At 31.3% G+C, this 22371-nt stretch overlaps 1 protein-coding gene across 1 annotated transcript; it reads left to right on the top strand.

Annotated features, from left to right (window-relative positions):
• Positions 1 to 9735: 9735 nt before the first annotated feature.
• LOC126853285 (spermidine synthase) lies at positions 9736 to 16126 on the top strand. Its single transcript, XM_050598886.1, has 10 exons — positions 9736 to 9832; positions 10607 to 10717; positions 11421 to 11517; positions 11588 to 11821; positions 12068 to 12363; positions 13819 to 14000; positions 14104 to 14224; positions 14760 to 15006; positions 15171 to 15403; positions 15881 to 16126. The coding sequence occupies exons 6-10, from the start codon at positions 13870 to 13872 to the stop codon at positions 16025 to 16027; spliced, it is 879 nt and encodes a 292-aa protein (XP_050454843.1). The 5' UTR covers positions 9736 to 9832; positions 10607 to 10717; positions 11421 to 11517; positions 11588 to 11821; positions 12068 to 12363; positions 13819 to 13869; the 3' UTR covers positions 16028 to 16126.
• Positions 16127 to 22371: the final 6245 nt, after the last annotated feature.

Below are 22371 nucleotides of genomic sequence, written 5' to 3' on the forward strand. Positions count from 1 at the left end.
CGAAAAAGTGCACGTGGCAGCCGATTGTAAAAATGCCGCAGGTCGATTGCGACTGTAACGATTATGCAACGATTCTGTGTTGATAGTTTTAAATGTATATTGCGATATTGTGTTTTTGTAAAGTATTACGGGATATTATAAAAATATTAAAGATAAAAGAGTTTTTCACTGAATAATCATTTGCAATGTCCACATGGTTAATTGAATATTTTTATAAGATTAAAAAATAATCGTTTTGCTCAGATTGAAACGTATAAATTTTTTATACTTTGTAAATTTTTGTTTTATTTAAAATATACTTTAATAGAATTTTAATTTAGAAATAACAGAAAAATTTATAAAATATCTTATATGATATAATTAATTCGAGCATTAATTTAAAAGTTGTATCCAAATATATCAAAATGTCAAAATTATATTACATTTTTTATAAGCTAAAAACATTATCGAATATATTTTAAATTCTATGAATTTTTTACACTTATGTATACAAAAGTAGCGGCGCTCATGCAATATTGAATGCGATAACGTATTCATGTTGAGATGAATGTTCAAATCACATGCGGAAAAACTGGTGCAAAACACTAAAGCATCTTTAGACCCTGGCAATATAAATAAGGGAAGACCATAAATTTACATTACGTAAAAAGATTCGCATATGAGAGATTATGTCCAATCGCACCGTTTCAGTGATGAGTTTCAATAAATCGTGATTCGCCAAAGTAATAACGCCGTTATATTTACGTATATTAGCGAAAACTTCAAAAGAGAGAGAGAGAGATTGAGTATCGCATAAATAGCTGTTACAGCGTTTATATAACATGAAGTTATTCGTTCGCATTTAGCAACTTTTAATGGCTTGTAACGCAGACTCCGTGCAAACGATATCATTGAAGAAACTTGTGCGACGCTAGAAATAAATTGATCTCAAGTACCACATTCGTTTATGAAAAGCATCTATTCATGTTTTATGCAAATCTGTGATATTAATAAATGACACTCATAGAAAGAGAGCTTAATCTAAATATATATTATATTTTAATTTAAATACACAATTTTACATATAATATTAATTTTCAATAATAAATAAATTTCTTAATCAATTTCTTTTCTTCAAAAATGTTGCATCATTAATATTAACTTTTCAATGTTGCGTCAATGTTATATATATTATAAACTTAAACTTAAATTAAAATCTTATTAAAGTCTTCCGCGAAGAATATAAGGATCTTAGTAGAGATCGACATTTCTCTTGGAGAAATTATTATGTAGAAAGTGAATTGTAATATTACATGAACTCTGTAAATAGAAGTTCTCAATTTTATTTTAATATAAATAGATAACGTGTCAGACTGTTATTGATACATTACTGATATAAGTAACTGAAAGTTGGAGAATCTTTATCATTTTTATTAAAATTGGTGCATTAAAAATGTTATTTTACATATTTCTTTTTTTAATTTTTTAAAATTAAAGTTTGTTGAAAACTGTAAAGTGCTTCGATATTTTTGACGAGAAAAGCTCGATTCTGAACTAATCCAGTGAAAAGTATCGACATATAGTCAGACATGAAAACCAGCCTGCGTTAAATTAATCGGGAGTCAATCTAAAAATGTTTCTATCCGCAGTATTTTTATTCACATATTTCAGTTGATTTTCTAGACTTCAAGCAACGTCAATTTTTAAAAATGAAATTCTTATCTCAGCAATATCAAACGCACCTTTGTAGATATGTGTGTGGACGAGAATGTACACGAGTTATCGAAATGATCGCGCAATATATCACTTCGCACTGAACTACTTGGCCATTATCTCCGTTGGATGACAGAAACCCCCTGTCATTCGAGCGTCACCGCGGGGCGCAAATATTATCGGCGTGTCACGCATATCTTGGGCGTAACAGGCGAGATTGCGAGTACCGGACGTCGCGGGATTCCGCTGAGCTTTCACTTTCACGGTAAGCTTATAGCGAGCTATCGTGTTAGTTTTACGGCCATCCGTACCACCCATACCCGGTGATGCGGTTTATCACTCCCGCGAGACTCTCGCACTTTCGACAGAGGGAGTCGTCGTTGGCAACTTGAAGATCATCTTTCAACGCTTTTCATAATGCTGCGCATATAAAATGGCATGAAATATCGTCGGGATGAAAAATCCGCTTAGAGACTACGCGGATCAGTAGATTCATATCTTATAAATAATTACAAAATATCTCATTTAATACACTGAAATATTTAGTTTTTTCTTTTTCAATAAAATCTTTTTTTCTCTTTTATTTTATCTATTAAAAAAAATATTATTTTTATATTAATACTATTTTTAATCAAAATATTAATGTATAGTCAATGATATTTTTTAAATGTTTTTTATCAAAAAATAAATATTTTAGCAAGAGAGCCTGAATTACTCTGGTTAAAGTGAAACAAAGCAAATATTTATTCTCTTACCAGCCTAGCTACCATAAATATTATTGGCTACTATGTATCACGGATTTTCGAGAGAGAGTCGCTTATTCAACAACGCATGAAATTTGAATGTGTACCGAATTATCGGAAGACACGCGTTCTCGCCGATGCTTCTTTTAGATACAGAACTGCGATATGTGCCGCGCTGAATTCGCGCAGCTTCGAATGATTGTTTAACGAGAAGCAGGACGAGTTAATCCGCTAGCTCGAAACTTATTAACGGAATAATACCGTACACGCGCGAGGCAACAATGCGCCATATATATATATACCGAACGGTACGACAGGTCGTGTATTTTCGGGGGAAATTATTTAGATTGCTGCCAAAACTCGGCCTGACACCAATTATCGCGTAGATCATTAGCTTACGCATATTAATCTGTGTTACAGCCGTATATCTCATCGTCGCACCGCTGCGATACACACATACAAAATGCGCTGTAATAAATTTATGAACTGACGAAGGGATTATATATAACGAGAGCGTTATACACGGAGAAAGGGAGAAGTGAATGCGAATTGTTCAAATAATTACGGTTCACCCGTGGACTTCAATTACATCCCGTTTCACTGAATTCCGAGGTTATATAATTTTAACTAAACCCGTATATCTCGATATTAAGTGTTGATTTATATATCAAGGAAAACGGAATAGTAGCAATACGGGATTAAATCTCTATTTTCTTTTTTTTTTTACAGCAAACAAATTTTATATTGAAACGAGAAAAAAAAGTACACTCTTGGAATTTATTAGTCCGAAATATGTGTAAACAATCAAAAATATTGCAATATTGATTTCAAAATGTGGAATTACACAAATTTTATAATAAATATGCGTATGTTGATCATGAGAAATAGTAACTATATAAAACAAATATAATTATAATTAAACATTGGTAAATAATTGTTAAATTACATTAAAAATCTTAAGAGCTGTTAGAATCTCAAAAAAAAATGGTTGTTGTTTCTTTGATTTCGAAGAGTCTTAGGCGAAAAATAGTAAATAACAAAGTTCTTTATGGAATTCGAATTAGATCCGAATTTACAGACATATTTGTACAGAGAAAGTAGTATATGACACGATAGCACTTTATGATGAAAGATGTGCCTCGTATTACTTGATTGCCAAGATATAGTATACGTGAAAATACACCGGAAATGCGAGGTTCAGCAGGTTTTAAAACGTCAGTAGCAAGACTGACGATAAGTTCCGGGAACACGTACTGCAGCGTCAAAAAAACTTTGTTTTCTGACGTTCAAGAGGTACTTCTTTTACTATATCTTCCGATAAAGTAAAACAATAAATAGTAAATGTAAAATTTAGAAAATAATTTTCCAAATTGCGACTGCTTAATTAACTCCAATTATTCCGATTAATTAATCTTTCCCATATAATCCATTCTATTGGCATTATATCGGAATTATTATTTACGCCTATCACAAACATTGTTCCTTGGTTCATTAATCAATACACAATTATCTTGCGATTAATTAAACTATATGCGAAAAATTTGATGACAATGATTTTGGATAAATAAATTGACAAAATTTAATCGCTGAAATGAAATAAAACTGAATATCCTGTTAATCAATTTTATGTTTTAGATATGGAAAGCTAACAAATTCCACGACAACAACTTATAATTAAACAGTTTGATGATGAATAATTAATCGTTTCACTCATTTGATTAAAAGGTATGGGTATTCAAAGCAAGTACATATATTAAACGGCTGTTACAAGAGCACACAAGAACGCACGAAACATGAAATATATGTATACGGATATGTGCATGTTACAATATATATTTCCTATATACATGCTTCGTATGTGTACATATTCCGTTTGCACGCGCGTTTGTCGAATATCGAGATACGCATTGTTTAGAGTCATTCCTGAATGTAGTTGGCTATACAATAGTAATTACCTTTCATGCAAACTATGCGCTCCTAAATACAAAGGCACGTTCGTAATCAATAGCTTCGACTGCAACAAGTAGATATATACAAGTGAGTTGGTGAAATGAGAAAGGCAACTTTCGTTCCAATTCACTCGAGGATCGTTACTGTACGGGCAATCTACTTCCGGAACAGTAATAGCCGTGTACATCTCTCTTGTTCAATTGTCGCATCTGGCTGACTATGCGTAGTCTTTTTTACTCGCTGAGTAAGGTCATTTTATCCTGTACGAATTTGTACGTGCAAAAAACAAAACAAAACAAAAAAAAAAAAATCGCGATTGTAAATTTTAGTAGCAGATTTTTTCTGAAAAAAAAATTTATATCAATTTTAAATAATTTTGTAACACTTTTATATTAAAGTTTTAATTGCATTCTTTAATCACATTACTTATATATAATATTACATATCATGTAAAATTTCTTCTAATATTTTTTTTAATATTATACGTGATTCTTTTATAATCTTATTTAAAAGATAAGTTTTATTGTCACAAATATCGGAATAATCTTGACTCTATCGAGAAACAAAAACAAAATGTACACATCACGAAATGTACCTGTCAAAACCATACAATGTTTCTCTACGAGTAAGATAATATTAACGCAAATCGTAAGCAATCATTATAAGTACCTCACGTCTTGTATACTCTGCTTACGCTAAAACAAAGTGTAGTTCCTTCGTTGAAATTTAATGAAAATTTAATTGCATTATAGATACAATTCAACGATTGCTACGTAACAAAAAAATTTAAATAAAAGTCTTGCTTCGAAACTTTCCGCACTCACTGTATTCTGCGATAGAATTCATGCCTTTATTTGATTCAAGCTTCTTTTTCTCCTTTTCACGTTATCTTTCGTTTCATCGCTATTAGTTAAGCAATATCTATGCTCTAACTTGGCATAATATCGTTTTTAAACATTCCTTTCTTGGAAGCGCTTTCAAAACATTCTCCGTCCGGACAATTAAAATACGCACGATCATCACCGGATGGTCCTTTTTTACGGCTAACCGTTCGTCATTACTATGATTCTACTAGAAGGACCACCATCATTTCGGCGCTGGCGTTAAGCCACGTGCGAGAAAATGGCTTTTCTTCTCTCATTGCTTCTCCTGACTTACTAATTAAATAAAGGGGATCGACAAGAGAAAGGAATCCTGGTCTCGCCGTCATAAACGCGTACATGAAAAGAACTTAAATGAGAAGAGATCTGTGAAGGTGACGCTTATGCCTTTTCTGCTCTTTCCCTCCTTTATCATATTTCCCCTCTATTATTCTATCTTTTCATTCATACTAATTGTTTCTAATGCTTGAAAAATTCTCAAGTGATTAAATAGTTTAAATTGTCCAAATTTTAGGGTCAAATCTTAAACGGTCGTACAAATCGTTGGATCTGTGTTCAAAGAATACCATATAAGGTCGATAAAATCTCGCTTTTCAAGAAAATCTCTTTTTTTTAACAAAATCTGATATATACTAGTATTTATACTAGTCTATCCATCTAGCCGCAATCTAGATTGATGGATCAGGATTCTCAGAAAATTAGAATACTCAAGAATCGAGTATAGGACACATCGGAGCCGTGCGAAATACGAATAATTGTCGGAATAAAGTTTCTTGATCAAAATATTTATTATTCTTTTTTTCTTCTAATCCTCAATTGCGCGTAAAAATGTCTACTCTTGCTGCGTAAAGATTTCTACATTGCTACATCGCAGGAAGGGAACGTTGTATGAATTGCGACGCATTTAATATTCATGCTATCTTGACTTAGTAAAGTGTAAAGCTTACTTAGAAGTAATATAAATGATAATTCGCGGCATTGTTCTTGCTTCGTTACCAACTCGCAGTATTAATAATCACCAATGTCGGATAAAAAATTTGCTCGCTATTCTGAGGTAAAGCTTGGAAAAGAATATCATTGCACTATGAAAATTTATATCATAAGGAATTAACTCGACGACAAATAGTATCTAACAAAAATACGCAATGAATAATACTCGAAAAGAGTTTACTTAGAATCTGAAATGACGGGAAAATTTATTATTAAAGTATCTGTGTATATATATTATATATATATATATAATATAATATCGGAAAATTATATAATATAAATATGTCAAATGTGCATTTAAAGAATCAAAAATTAATTATTAATCACTCGATTGATTGTTAATTACAATGCAAAATATATTCGACTACAAGACATATTATATAAATTAATAGAAATTAGTCTTCAGATATTCTACATACACCTCAGATTATCGAATAATAATATATGCGTGCAGTTCGCAAGTATAATTTTGTATGTTCGTAAATCTTAAGCTGTTCAATTTGCGAAATCAGATAAGCTCAGCAGAATTGACCGCGATCCAATCGAGAGATCAGGAAGTATTAATTACATTCCCCTTAATTCAAAAGCCATTAAGGATCATCGCCGTAATCACGGTATTAACAGTGACCTCGGTTTGCTGGTCATATACTAGCTTTTCTAGAATTACTGATCCAGCTCTTTTCTCCACGAAACAATTCTCTCTCTTTCTCTCTCTTTTTCCCTTTTGTCCTCAAATAATTCCTTCCAGTTTGGACGAAGTTAATCCCGCAGGATCATATCGTATTACTTTGCTTGAGCTTAAGGGAATGGCCCGGTGAACCCGGTGACAGTGGTATCGGAATATAGACGAAGAGGGGGAAGGGGGGGGGGAGCAAGAGGGGAAGGTGAAGGAGACGAGGGAGAAGCGAGAAGGGTAGGCAACTGAGGGTGACGCGACGGTGGAGAATTCCAGAAGATCCTCGCGGATTACGTATGTGATTGTACGACAGTGACGTCACCGTGTGGCTATTGTTCCTGTTGTAATATACGAGCGGGAGTAATCCTCAAATTACGTTCCCGTAACGCGACGCTTCCGTCCATCCGTTTGCCGGCCGTGTCCAGGTCGCACACATATACATGCGTGCACGAGAGAGAGATAATAGTTTCCTGCATAATAGTTTACTAATGACACCTTCATTATCATATGGACCATCACCAGATGCATCGCACGCGTACATAGACGGATATCTATAGATTAACGTATTTGGACTTCTCTCTCTCTCTCTCTCTCTCTCTCTCTCTCTCTCTCTCTTTATCTGTTTATATCTCCGTTTCTCTGTCTCTCTTCGTGACGTTTCTTGTTCCGCGTCCTCGCCATCGTCGGCAGTAGTTTCGTATCATCTTGTCCAAACGCACGTGAATCAACCTGAACGATTATGAGAAGTACTGCCTTAGTTTCTGATTTGCAAATACGGTTTATAATAACCGGAAAGCCAGCTTCTCTGTTATTTCTTTAAATTATAGTTATTCTTAATACTTCATTTAATCTCGATAATTAAAGTTCTGTGCTTTTGGTATTATAAATGAAAATTAGAGATTCATTAAAAATGTTTATGTATCTTGAGTTATGTATCTCTCGTCAATGAAAATATTTTTCATATATTAATTAATTCCTCTAATAAATTCACAGTTTATATCAATTTCTAAACGAAATAAAGATGATTGCAAAGAACAATATATTTTATATATTTATTTTTTAATATAAAAGCAACTAAATATTAAATTTTAAATTAATCTAAAAACTATAGTGCAATCAAAATGTTTTATTTTTCAATAAATCTATTATTTTAATAAATTTTTACACTAACTCTTCGAAGCTGTAAAAGCTTGTGATTTGTAAAAGCTATCTACGGAAATGATTGTATCAATCACACGGAAAATTTTTTTAAATAATATTTTAATTCTATTATTTTTATACAAATTACATAAGAATTAATAAGTTACCCTAAACATTTTTACGTATCATTTTTATATAAACTCACATAGATATTCTTAATATGATATAATGGCCGTGATAAAACGGGCCATTCTTGTTCACGATTTTACCCGTCTATGCCCATCGATGGCACATATTCACAATCGATTGATGCGTAGCAGCACGCTTTGATAAACGCCGCATCAAAGCGTTTTACGTCAAGGGTAAATCGACATTTTAATCGAAAGAACGCTACGGACATCAGCTTTTATCATAAAAATTTGCGAATATATATACATACATACATACATGCATACATACATACATACATATATATATATATATATATATATATATATATATATATATATATACACACATATGTACATACATACGTACATACATACATATAAAGAGCACATTCATAAAAGCCATATGAAATTGTGTGAGAGAGAAATTTGCGCGGTACACTCTTGCCTCGTTATTGTCTCACGAGAGCTTTCCGCCGGATAAAGCGACGTTTACTGATAACGAGGCGCGTGATTGTGAGATATTGTCGGGCTAACGCTTTTTGAAGCGCGCACATATTTCACGAACGCCGACGTAATTACGATCGACTTTAACTGATGTATCTAACGTCGTTTCTCCGCACCCCGGATAGCGTAAATCTGATACGTAAGTTTCCAACGTATTGCCCGACGTATTAGTTTCTGAGCGAAAATATATTGGTACACTGAGCAGGCAGGAAAGAGATATTGATAGCGGCAAAAAAAAATCGACATTATTGTTATTAAGTTAACGTTTTTCGAAGTCCCGTGGATCTATAAAAAATTATCGATATTCGTTAAAATTAATTATAGAATTTATTACATACATATATTTTATATATGCATTTTTTTCTATTCAATTTTCTATATCATTAGAATGGCTATCGGTTTCAAATGAAAAATTAATAAACTCAGACAGACTCAGTTCTCTGCATATTTGCATTTGTATTATCCGGAAGATTCCGGATATCCAAGATCTGAGTGATATCGTATCTAAATGTAAATATATATAAAAAAATTGTAATTTTAGTCTCATTAATATCTTTTATATCAGCTTAGATTTTACTTTAAAATATAAATGTTTTATGCCACTTCCTCAGAAAGAAATGGCGAATTCAACAAGCAGATCTTGTTAGAAAATCCTGATGAAGAAAAGTTTTGTTTTATTTTTCCAATTCTTGGATTATATCAGTTGGGCAAGGAAGTAGAAACCGGGCCGAGTTGATCGCGCGAAAGAGAAGACAGAGAGCGAGATTAATCTCGGTAGTATTTCTACTCACCTTTGTAATTTCATAAAAGGAGGGATCGCTGGCGCCACTCCCTCGTTGCTTAAGGAAAACTGTCGAGATTTCTATCTTCGTTTTCGTCTCCATTTATGTTCTCGCGCAGTCGCCAGATGGGAAACCGCGACCGAGTCGCATGACCTAAAAATAAGTTGAAAGCGTTATAAATCATGCAGTAGATGCTCAGTTTCTAACACATGACAACCGAGTTAATGAAGTGCTTCGATCTTTTGACCCTGCATTCAGTGCAATGTGTTATTAAAATGCAGTCGCAATTCAAAGTGTGTTACATGTGTACAAAATGTCTACACTTTATATAAATAAAATTTCACAATAAAAAAAATACAATATAAAAATATTGATTAAATTATGATTTAAAAACTTGCAATTTTTGTTAAGATATTATTGCTGATAGATAGTTTAGAAAAATAAAATTTAAAGTTTAATAAAATAATAATAAAATAATATTTTTATCACATTTTAATTTTCCAGTATTGATTTATTTTTAATATTGGCGTAAAATGTGTTCAACATCTTTATTATTGTACATAGAGATTAAAGAAATTTTTAAAAAATTAAAAATTTTTTTAACTTTTTATATAATAAATAATAAAAAACACTGTGAGCAAAAGGATATCTTATCTCACTTTTGTTGTTATACTTTTTAAAATGTATAAAATTTTACTCTCACATCAACTTCTCGTACTATTCAAAAGTTAAATAATTTTTTACAAAAATTTTAATCTAAGCCTTACTATAGTTCATCGTCAGATAAAACGACAGATTTCTATTGTAACAAATAGCAATAATGTAGGAAGCAAGGAAACAACGCAAGATAAAAAATTTTATTATTATTAAAAATTATAACAATCAAGAGTAAACCGTTGTTAAAACTAATATAACTTTTATGTCATTTACGATAACGATAATTTAATGAATCACATTTATGGAAAAGCAATCAAAAATCTGTTAATCTGATTTCTAATTTCTTTAAAAAAAATATTAATAAAGAAAAAATGAAATTAAAAAAGAAGTTTTTAACAAGCTATTTTATATTAATTTTTAGATAAACATAAAATTGCTAACTATAATCAGAAAAGTAAAAGTAGACAAATCAACCTTCTAAAACCTGGGTAACAGTTCGACAGATCAACGTTATGGCCAGAGGGTTAAGTAGGTACGATGGTATTCCAGGGGTAACTAAATAAAGTTGACAAGATCGATAGTTGATGACCAACGCAGCATCTCGAAACATGTATATATAAGCTCACACATAGACATATATATATAAAATTTAAATATATTTAAAATTTATAAATATTTAAAATTTAATACATATATATACATATATATATATATATATATATATATATATATATATATATATCAGAACATATATGAAAAATATCTGTAATCTAATATATAAATTTGTATTAAGGCATTAATAATTCCGGGCATACAAATATAAGAATTTAATACAAATATAAAAATTTATATGTACGAAATGATAGACTATATTGTGATTCATATTTTTAAAGCTTAAAATTTTAACATAAGATTGTGTAAGTTTAGTTTTAAACGCATAGTGAAACATGCAGCAAATCTAATTTTCTCACAGTAATTACAGAAATCATAATTCTCTGATAAGAATTTCCTGCTTGCGTTCGATCTCTTTTTAATTATATTTTTTCAATATGTTATTTTATAATTGTTATTTTTCTAAGAGATTTTACTCTTTTATGTGTATGACTTTTAATTAAGATACTAGATAAGATTCTAATTAAAATCTTTAAAAAAGTTTAATTATTATTGCTATAATTATATTCTTTTAAAATATAACATAGGCAATGGTTTAACATTTTTAACTGAACTTTACTTAGGTATAGACTAAAATCTACCTGAACATATATCACATTGACAGCATTTTGTCTGAGATCTTAACTGCCAGTATTTTGAATTCAAAATTCAAAGAATCAGGTAATACTGAGAAAAATATATCATTTCTTCTATATAAAAGAAAGCGTTTGTCTTTATTCTCTGTTTCTAGTGGCTCGCTCTGTTGAGACTACGCATGTCTTGAAGTGTAAAGTCCAAGTGTATTATCTACTTCTACTATCTAGTGATCCGCGTGTGTTAGCAGGGCCCGTTCATTCTAAACACGTTGTATTTCTCACATTGTGAAAAAAAAATTTTCCAGCAAGATTTTTGTGCATCAGAATGATACACAAGGAGGGCTATATTTTCAGTCAGTGTGTACACAATCAAGTGCATTAATTGATACGTTCGTATTTATAGGAATATTTTATGTTACATACATCCATTATTTTTATTTTTTAAGAAACATTGTATTGAACCATATCATTTCTTTATCCTTGTATAAACAAAAAGAGATAATTTTTTTTAGATATTGTAAAAAAATTTAATATCATTTAATATTATTTATATATTCATATATGTCGCTTACACAATTTGAGTCATGCTTTCACCTATTGTGAAGAAATCTTTACTAATCTCATCACATTATCAGGCAGCGTGTTAGCAGACGATAAACAGTCCAAACAGTCAAGTTAGTTATAAAGAGAAAACATAGAGCTACGCGCATCTTCGTCTCAGTTTAACTCAAGCTTCCTTTGGGCGAGCTACGTTCATCCTAGACAATCTATCAATTTGCACGCTTGGATACAGACATATTGCATGCATGTCATGACAAAATACGCCGCGAATCTCTGCAAACGACGCACAATCAAAAGGATATCTCTTAGACATTTATTACGATATTAGCGCATCACTTTCATCGATATTAGCACATCATCGATAAACGAAGTAAGTTGTAGCATGCATAATTAACATATTATCTATATAATTATCATCGCATTACTGACGAATGCCACACGTGGTTTCTTTACTTTACTAACCGATAAGTTGAGTTCCAAATATATAGATCGTATATTTTTTATTCGAAGAAATTAAAAAAAATTTATAGTGAAATTGTTGTAAATATTAAAATGCTTTAACGCGTAAAAATTAAAATTTTGAAAATTTTGTTTAAAAAATTATTTATTGGAATTAATATTTTATTTGCATATTATTAATATCACTAATTTGCTTCGTAATTATACTTGTGTGCTTATAAATTTATTTTTATTAGATAAAGTTATTTGAGAAGTAATTCAAAATAATTCTATAAATATATATCATTATAAAATTTCTTTCATATCTTATGATACTGCTTTACGTAATAATCTTAAAATGTGATTAACTGAAGGGTTAATGACGTATATGAAAGATTATATTTATCAAGAATTATTTCTTTGCAATGTTTTATATACTCGTTAATATTACATGTGTTACATATTTAGCAAGAATTGTAAGAATTTAAGTAATTTAATTAGCACAGATTACAATATGTGTAATGTAGAAATATTTTATTAGTTGTGATCGAATTTATTATTTTATTAATTTAAACGGCAAAAAATTCTAATAACATTAAAATTAAATATAACTAGAATTTTTTTTGAAACGTTCAAATACATTGTATACGGGAAAAAAAAGAAAAAGTTTTAGACGAGCTTTATCTAAACAGCTTTATCAAAATTTAAATAAAATGAAAAACTTATCGTTTAGTTCTTCACATTATACAATTTATTTTCAAACTTGTAAATAAATTTAAATCATAGAAATTTCTTTACGATAGAATAAGATTAGAATTTTCGTTAGGAAAACTTTGTGTTTTAATGTGTTTAACATAAATCAAAAAGAAAATCATTATAATAATTCCTTCACATTTCTTTCTTCTATAAAAAATAATTAAAAATTTGTTAAATATTCCTGAAATTATCGTAATTACATGAATTTAATTGTTTTAAAATTTTTGGAGCTAAGAAAAAGAGAAAGAGACAGAGAAAAAGTCTTCTGACTTATCATTATATTTTATTATTGTAGTAAATTCTTTCGTCAGTAATGATAAAAAAATCAATTTGTTATAGCGAAATAATTTGCAAATGGAAACTATCTAAATATAAATCTTTTGCTATTCATATAAAAATTGAATAAAATTTATTACGACAGCATAAAGTGCATTGTATTAGCAAACTTTTTTTTTTATACAAAGTTTGACAGATCTATAGAATTATTTCACCTTTAATAGAAACGTAACGCTCCAAGCTTTTGTTCCGAGCTATATGCATCTCAATGACGTTCTCGGAACAAATGTGTGCTCTAGCTTTATCGCTATGTACATCCAACGTTTGCTTTAGCTTCATTTTCACATTGTTCTAGAATTTTCCACTCAGGCATACTTTGGCAAATAATCCGACAAACTACTCCAATATGGATATTATGAAATTGGGTTGGTTCAGCGAAGTGAGCGATCTTTGGCCCGGCATTGCACTCTCGTTGAAGGTAGAAGAAGTTTTGCATTCCGAGCGTTCTCGATTTCAAGAAATCTTGGTAGTAAAAACGTGAGTAATTCCCTTCCACGATAGCGCGAAATTTTGTTAAGCTGTTATACTTTTAATATAAGATGTGACTTATTAAATGTAAGAATATGTGTTATATTTGCAGAAAATCACATGGGAGAGCTTTGATGCTCGACGGTGCGATACAATGTACAGAAAAAGACGAATTCTCCTATCATGAGATGATATCATACTTGCCGCTCTGCAGCCATCCTAAGCCTAGAAACGTCAGTTGACATATTAATTTCTTAGCAGACTCCATATATGGACGAGCAAAAAAATGCAGCATTAATTTGACACGCATTTAAACACTATCTAAAGATAATAGCGATGCATCATAAAAAGTAATATGTACATACGTAAAATGATGCTGCGTTTCTTCGTTGCTTGTGCGCAATTAATCTTATAATGATTTATTCAGAGTTTATATTGCATTATATTTGCACAAAAATAATATTTAAAGTAATATCTAATAATTAATAGAGTAGATTATTTAAGCACAAATTAATTTAATGGGCGGCGGAGTCTTATTATCCTTCGTTTTTAATAAAGATATAGTTCTTTTAAATAAATATCAGATTATTATGTATCTTAGTTTGTCGAAATGTTGAGCATATCAAGTTCACATTAAATCAAATATTATGTATGTTATATGTTTTGTATTATTAATATTTTTTAAATATTTATAATAAAGAAATGTTGTATATAATTAGTATCTTTAAGGAAATATAGATAATTTTTAACTTTTCTGTTATATTATAGGTCTTAATAGTCGGAGGTGGCGATGGTGGAGCTGCTCGAGAAATCGCGAAACATCCGGACGTGGAGCGCATCACGCTAGTGGACATTGACGACAGAGTTATCGAGGTGTGTAAACAATATTTGCCTCGCTTGAGTCTGGGTCTTAACAATCCTAAAGTAACCATTGTTGTTGGCGACGGTTTCGAATTTTTGAGAAATCACTGTGGAGAATTCGATGTCATTATCACTGACAGCAGCGATCCCGTAGGCAAGTAGTCTCGCGCGTACTTTTCTAATATTAGTACTTTATATAATACAACTACGTTTTCTAATTTTAAAATAGAAAAAAGTGCACACTTCTCATGCAAAAAAAATGCACAATTTTTTAGAGAATTATAAATAACACTGACAATTTTTTAATGTTTTATTTAGGTCCCGCTGAACATCTTTTTAAGCAACCGTATTATGAATTACTGAAGACAGCATTAAAACCTGAAAATGGAATTATTGCCAGCCAGGCAGGTACGGTATGGGAAAGCATGCAACAAGTACAGAGTACATTCCAGCATTGCAAAACCGTGTTTCCCGTCGCCACCTACGCAGTAACAGCTGTACCGACATACCCCACAGGTCAAATCGGTTTCATCCTTGGCAGCTTAAACAGCGTTAGTATTAAATTAAACATAATACAGTATATAATAATAGGGGAAAAATATTTTTTGTATTTTTCTATGGAGAAGAAAAATTTGATTGTGTGATTGATTACTAATAGGGAGTGGGAGGGAAGGAAAGAGGAAAGAGAATTTGATACAATACTTTCAATATTTGGAAGTCAAGTCTTTGACAAGAATTTGCATTAATTATATAAACGTTTACGATTGCAATAATTTCGATTATGAATGAGGCATGATTGTTTAAGTAAAATAAAAATTATCTAACTATAATAAAATTACGGGAAAAGATTTAAAAAATCTAATTTTGTATTTATGATTAAGAAAAGATACAAATTAAAAGTACTTGTATTTATGAATAGAAATACGAATTTCTAGACAAATTTTCTTTACAACATAAATCTTGTGCATCAATTTTTAAATAGATCTTTTTGAAAGAAGATTTAATAAACTTTTAATTGATTTTTTTAGCAAACCAATTTTGCAGAACCAATGAGGATATTCAATGAAGAAGAACTCGATCGAATGGAAATAAAATATTATAATGACAAAGTACATCAAGCTGCTTTCATCTTACCAAGATTCGTGGAGAAGAGTATCAATTGCTCAAAGTACTGACTAAATACTTAAAAATATTTTGATAAAAAAATTGTAATAAAAAATTAAAAAAAAAACTATCACAATAGCGCAATAAAGTGGAAATTTTAAACTTCAAAATGCTTTTCTAATGTTTTGTCTACGACGATAACTGACTTGTGAGTTTCATCGTTTTAAAAATAGCTCAATTTTTAATAATATAAAAATTGTTTTTTATTTTTTTTAATATGTATTGTATATTTTTACAAAATTATATTTGTCATCAATTAGTCTTCTTTAATTATTTCTAAACCAACTTTGCCAATAATGACGAAGGCTTACCTAAAGTCGGTAGTCTTTAAATATATCTCGTCGATATGGTAAATAAGAATGCTTACATTTTACCAGCAATAGTTAAAGTATTAAAGTTCTAAAGTTCCAAAGTTTAAATAGTTTTTGTGTGTAAATAGAAGTGGTCCACAGATTCTGAAATCTGCATTATAATATATTAAGCAAAATTTTATAATGTAATTTACACATTTTTATTTTTATTTATTGCAATGGTATAGCAAAGTATTTCTAACTGTTTAACTGGTTATTGTTAATATATCGACGAATGTAAAATCTTGGAAGATTCAATATTGCAACATAAAAAAATATAAATTACACAATTATAATTATAATTTACATTTCATAAGAGTGATAAATATCAAATATTTTAAATTGTTATATTTATTTTTAAGATATAATAAAATAAGCTATATTTTATATGCAGAAACATCAAAAATACATTTTTTTAGTAATTAGTAGTCAATATATTTATACACATCAATGATAAAATGTTAAATAAAACAAATATTATTTATATTATTTATATTAGATAGTGCACTAGCATTGATAGAATCATGAAATTTTACTATTTCTCCTTTTTTTACACAAAATATTGCTCTAAATAATTTTAACATATAATTTTATTTTAAATTTATAATGCAATTAGTTTAATTTTCCAAAAATTTTAGATTAAAATTTTTAGAAATCTTGAATTGCTAAAAATAAATTTGAGATTAAAATTTTTAGAAATCTTGAACTACTTAAAATAGACAGAATGGTAGAGTCTAATATTTTTGAATTAGTACGGAAAAATGAAGCTTGAATATTTAAAATAATAAAACTTTATATCCTCCAATTGTCACAGCTATTCGTTTCTTTGAAATACAATACAATTAAATTAAATTACATTAACGTGAATGATGTTAAATTATTACGTTGTACACGATTGCATTAATTACATCAATTACTGGTTGCGAGTCAGAAATAAAAATTATGCCAATTGAAATACGAACACTTTGTGAAGCATCACGTTGCAAAGAGTTTCTGAAAACGATGACGGTGCAATCGGAGGATTTTCTCGCGATCTCATTAATTCTCGGCTCTCTATCGGATCTTACAATTTTCATGAACGCGTGGAAACGACGACGCATTATCAGCAGCGTTTGCGGAATCGCACATTCATAATAATCAGCATATTCATGAATTAGCTCGCGCGAGATAGCACGACTGGACAGCAGCGGGTATTTTCAAAGTAAAATGAGGTGAGAAGAGGCGAAACGGAAGAGATACATTCGAGTCTCGGGGAAAGGGAAACCCTCTGTAAACATCCGATTTGCGGATTTTATTACGCGAAATGGCCGGAGCGAGGCGTTCGCGGACGTATCCACGCGATTGCGGATTTCGCAATTCCGAGATCCGATGCTGGGAATCCGGGCAGAAAGAGCCCAGCGCGTCCCTTTAATCCGACGCAATCTTCCATCCGGTGCACGGTTAAAGCTGAGATTGAAAGAATATTTAGCGCTTCCTCCTATGAGGTACATCCTCTTGCGATGCGCTCGCTCTTCTCCAAGCGCATTCACTCTCCCTCGTCTACGTCACACGCCGGTGAGATTAAAGAAGCCGTATACCAGGTGTTCATCGGCGGCGATACGCTTGGAATGATTACATCGGTAGGCAGGTATTATGCTCGTTATCTATATTTCGAGTAGTGTCTTTTTCCCTTTTACTTCCTCTCTTTCTTTTCCACAAAAATATTCGTGAGAAAATGAAATATCGCTCTTGCATTTGATGTACACATACACATATGTATATGCGTGTGTATGCAACGCTTGCGTCACAGCTTCGCAGCTCCGAGTTACTCAGGACTCGTTCGCTTCGGCAAACGCGATCGATTTTTTGGACATTCGATGCTTTCGATTCGCACAGTTTCCAACGCAGTAGAATGCTGGAATATAGGTCAGACGTCCATATCGTTAGCGATATAGATTACAAAGGGACGCATAACTCTGTGTTGTTTACGCGTCTGTCAAGCGTGGCGAGTTTTTCCAATCGTGTGCACTGATTACAATTATCTTATTACATCCAGATCGCCCGTAAAATCAACGATTAATGTGCAGAAAAGAGAATATTGTTAGGTTTAATTATTACAATATGCAAACTGATTAATTATATCATATATAATTTAATACGTTTTGTTTTTGTAAAATTAAAATATTCTCTTTGATTCATCTGTATCTTTCTTTTATTTTCTTACTATGTGACGCTGATGAAAGTACAACGTATATACGCAACAGGCAGCATGTGATATCAATATTTCGTTCTATTTGACAAATGATATGACACAAACGGCATCATAAAGTAACAAAGTTATATATCGTATTCTAGATCCAAGCAACTCGGCACGTGTGTTTGAAAATGGATGTTGCGTGCCAATATTGCAAACACTGACTGATCATTATATGCAGATTGTACATGTTATGCGTGTTTTGCATTCATCCGCGAAATTTGATTATGCCAATGCAAATATCGACCGTTATGATTGTATGGAATGTGCAGGTACGCGTGTTTTTGACAACATGATATATCGCAAATTTAATTTTTAATACATTAATAAAAAATACTTTTTTTTAAATTGTGTCTTTATACAAAAGGAAAAATGATCATTTCTTAATTGTCAGCTACATCATGTGATTTTTCGTAAAATCGGATTAAAGAATAAATAAAAAAATTTTTTCTATGTATAAATATGTAATAATATGACATGTCTATAAGGTAGAATCTAATATATTAGACCGACTTTAATTATAACGGTTCCCTGTATATCGGTTATTACAGAAAAGCTTGTAGATCGTTAAGTACGTTTAATATCCCCAAATGATTCCTCCTCGATGTTGCCAACTGCATCTCGCAAACCGCAATGGTCCGACCATCTGTCTATTTGGCATTGCGACTTATTAGTTAACGTAGAGCGAAGCGCGGACCACTCGCTCTCATGGGATCCGTAAATTATTGTTCCCACAAAAGTTAAAAAGTCTGTTCATAAATCGTGCTGTGCATCAGTGTTGTTTAATCACCGATATTCTGCAAAATCTCTTTTTATTTTTTCAGAGACTTTTGTAAAACTTTTCGTATAATTTTAGATATTTTATTGTAACATATTATAGATTAATAAATTTAATACACTTTATAAATAATATGTCATAGATATTATAAAAAATATCCTAATAATAAATTTTAATTGTATTGTTATATTAATTAATAATGGCAAAAAGACAAGTAAATATATTGCACAAATGTATAGATATACTTGCATCTCTTTGTGCGTATAATTAAACTTAGAAACTTTTTAAATCAACACTGCAAAAAATATTCGCGTTATTGCATATTAGACAAAGTATAAGTATTAAAGTAATCGATGTGATGGTACTTTTCTTTTTATCGCCGATATATTGTCTGTATCGGCGAGACAGAACAGAAAAACGATAATATGTCTCGGTATTTTCGGAAAGTACACTTTTGCGGACAATTTGTAAGTTTAGGGACACGATCGAAGGTTATGAAGTGATTTTCGAACGAGTCCCGGAGAAGGTCTGGAATTCTGGCGAAGAAAGCAACTTTCCTATATCCACCTTATAAGTTCTATTACGGTGCGCCGCGAGGCTATATCATCCCCTGTAACTTTTCAGCTCGCACAATACGCGTCGAGGCGGCCGCCGAATTTATTCGTCGGGATATTTTCTGGCTGCGAGAAACTTTATCCCGTAATCCGTGATTGGCGATGGTATATATCAGACGAGGATTGAGAATGGCAATATATTATATTATTAAGGGTATTAAAGGTATTAAATTAAGGGTATTATTATTAACGGTTTTAAATTAATTAAGATTTTCAACTCTCCGATATAAATAACGGTATAATATTATAATTGTAAAAAAAAAAAAACTAATGCACGAATTAATACAGAATTGTTACATATTTTTATTTTAATGTAATATATACTTTAATAATTAAATAATTTATATATTAAACTTTCTTAATTTTCGAGGATTTGTTCTATTAGATGTAACTGATGTGTTTCTCAAGTAGCGATTTAACAAATATTAGCCAATACAAATCGAGTATATTCCTAATTATTTGTGTTATTTGTTGTTAAGTTCAAATGGAAATTATTGATCGGTCGATAATAAGCTTGCGATCATCAGATTCAAATCGGCCCAAGATCATTATAATCTGCACCATATTGACCTGAGGTACACTCAGCCGATCAATTTCTGGGTTAATGAATTATCGATGAAACGGCAAATCGACACTGCTGCGGGGAATTATCCCGAGATCGATATCTTCGCAAAACCGAATCCCACAATCGCGAAATTCCAGACGGGTCCAGCGAGCGGAAACGCTTTACACAACGCTGCACGTCTGATAAGCGTGCGCGCGTACTGACATCACGCCGATCAGCGTCGAAAAATTTGCGGAAGGAATTTTCATAGTGGTCCCTTTTCCTCTCTGTCTGTCTACCTGTCTGTCTGCCTCTCTTTCTTTCGTTCTCTCTCTCTCTCTCTCTCTCTCTACATTGCGCGCGTCATCCGATTTTGATGGATGGATTTTTGGGTTGACGAAGATTTTACGGATATATGAAAGCTGCTAAAATCCGTGGAGCGTCGATCAATTTCACGGTGTTAAAAGGAAGGGGCTCGGATATCGAGCGCTTTAAACGCGCCAAGTCGTAGCTGCACTGAAACCTTAACTCTTCAAGGATCATCGACGATCGTCGATAACATATTTAATGGCAAATTATACTATTCAACAAAATGTAATTTGTTTCTTTTTCTGTTTAAGTAATTTTAAACTTTTCTTCATCCACTCTTCCAATTCTCGAATTTTTTAAAAATTATAATTAAAAGTTTTATCGCGGATCTCATGAAAAAAGGTTAAACGTTCTTTTCAATAAAATTCTTTTAATAAAAAATAATATGTATGTATTTTAAGTATTTTATATCGTAGATTATATTATATTTAACAATTTTATTCAAATTATATTTGCCATTTTAATACACGATTCAAGTTTTTTAATAAAAATAGTTCGATAATTTAAGAAAAAAAATTAAAATTAATATTTTTGTGTTATTAATGTTTCTAGAATTTCAGAAACAGATGATATTTCGTTATCATATCCGGAGAGTATGATGCAAAATCGTCTATTATCTGATTTTTACGATATGTGCGATAATTATTTTCTAGATTGCAATTTAAAAACAAGTTGAAGTTAGAATACACATAAAAAAAAGAATATAATTTTCTAAAAAAAATCTCAATAATATCGTTAAAGTTTTATCATTTTCTGCATCCAAATTCTTTTATCTAATAGAAGATATTTCACAAATTTAAATTATCGATGATTGTCACATTTTCCAAGTGACATGGATCCACGTACGAGTTCCATTACGCGTAGCCAATAAACGCAAACAAGTAATAATCGATTTAGTGGTGGTCAATGACGCCGCCTATTCAATGCCTTGCGTGCGGGAAATATTAACCGAGACATAGAGAACCGAACCTGCACCCCCCGGCAGTGTCAAGATTTAGTTAACGGCTAACAGGCACTCACCGCGCGCGCTCTAAATTTAGATACTCTCGCCTCGCGATTGACCGTTATCAGTGCAGCCATACATTATCGATGCATGCAAGCCACTGCTATTGCAATGCATGTCGCGATGAATATGTTATTAATCTACGCTGCCGTATCCGTGTTGAGTAGCAATCGCGTACGAGACTTAAATACGTCCGTTAAATTGGGCAATGGATTTGTATTCTATGTTTTATTCTAAAAATTATGATGTAATATTATAACATAAATACATCTCTATTTGTGTGTGTTTGCATGCGACTAGATGCAATTGAGAGATTAGTGCAATAGATAGTTAGTGCTACATCAATACATCATGTAAATAATTTATTTGATGGATTGTTCACAAACATGTGCATACATACACACACACACACACACACACGCATAGACAACACATACGAATAATGTATCAAACTTGCCAATATT

The sequence above is a fragment of the Cataglyphis hispanica genome, chromosome 12, assembly GCF_021464435.1.
Source record: "Cataglyphis hispanica isolate Lineage 1 chromosome 12, ULB_Chis1_1.0, whole genome shotgun sequence".
Classification (NCBI taxonomy): domain Eukaryota; kingdom Metazoa; phylum Arthropoda; class Insecta; order Hymenoptera; family Formicidae; genus Cataglyphis; species Cataglyphis hispanica.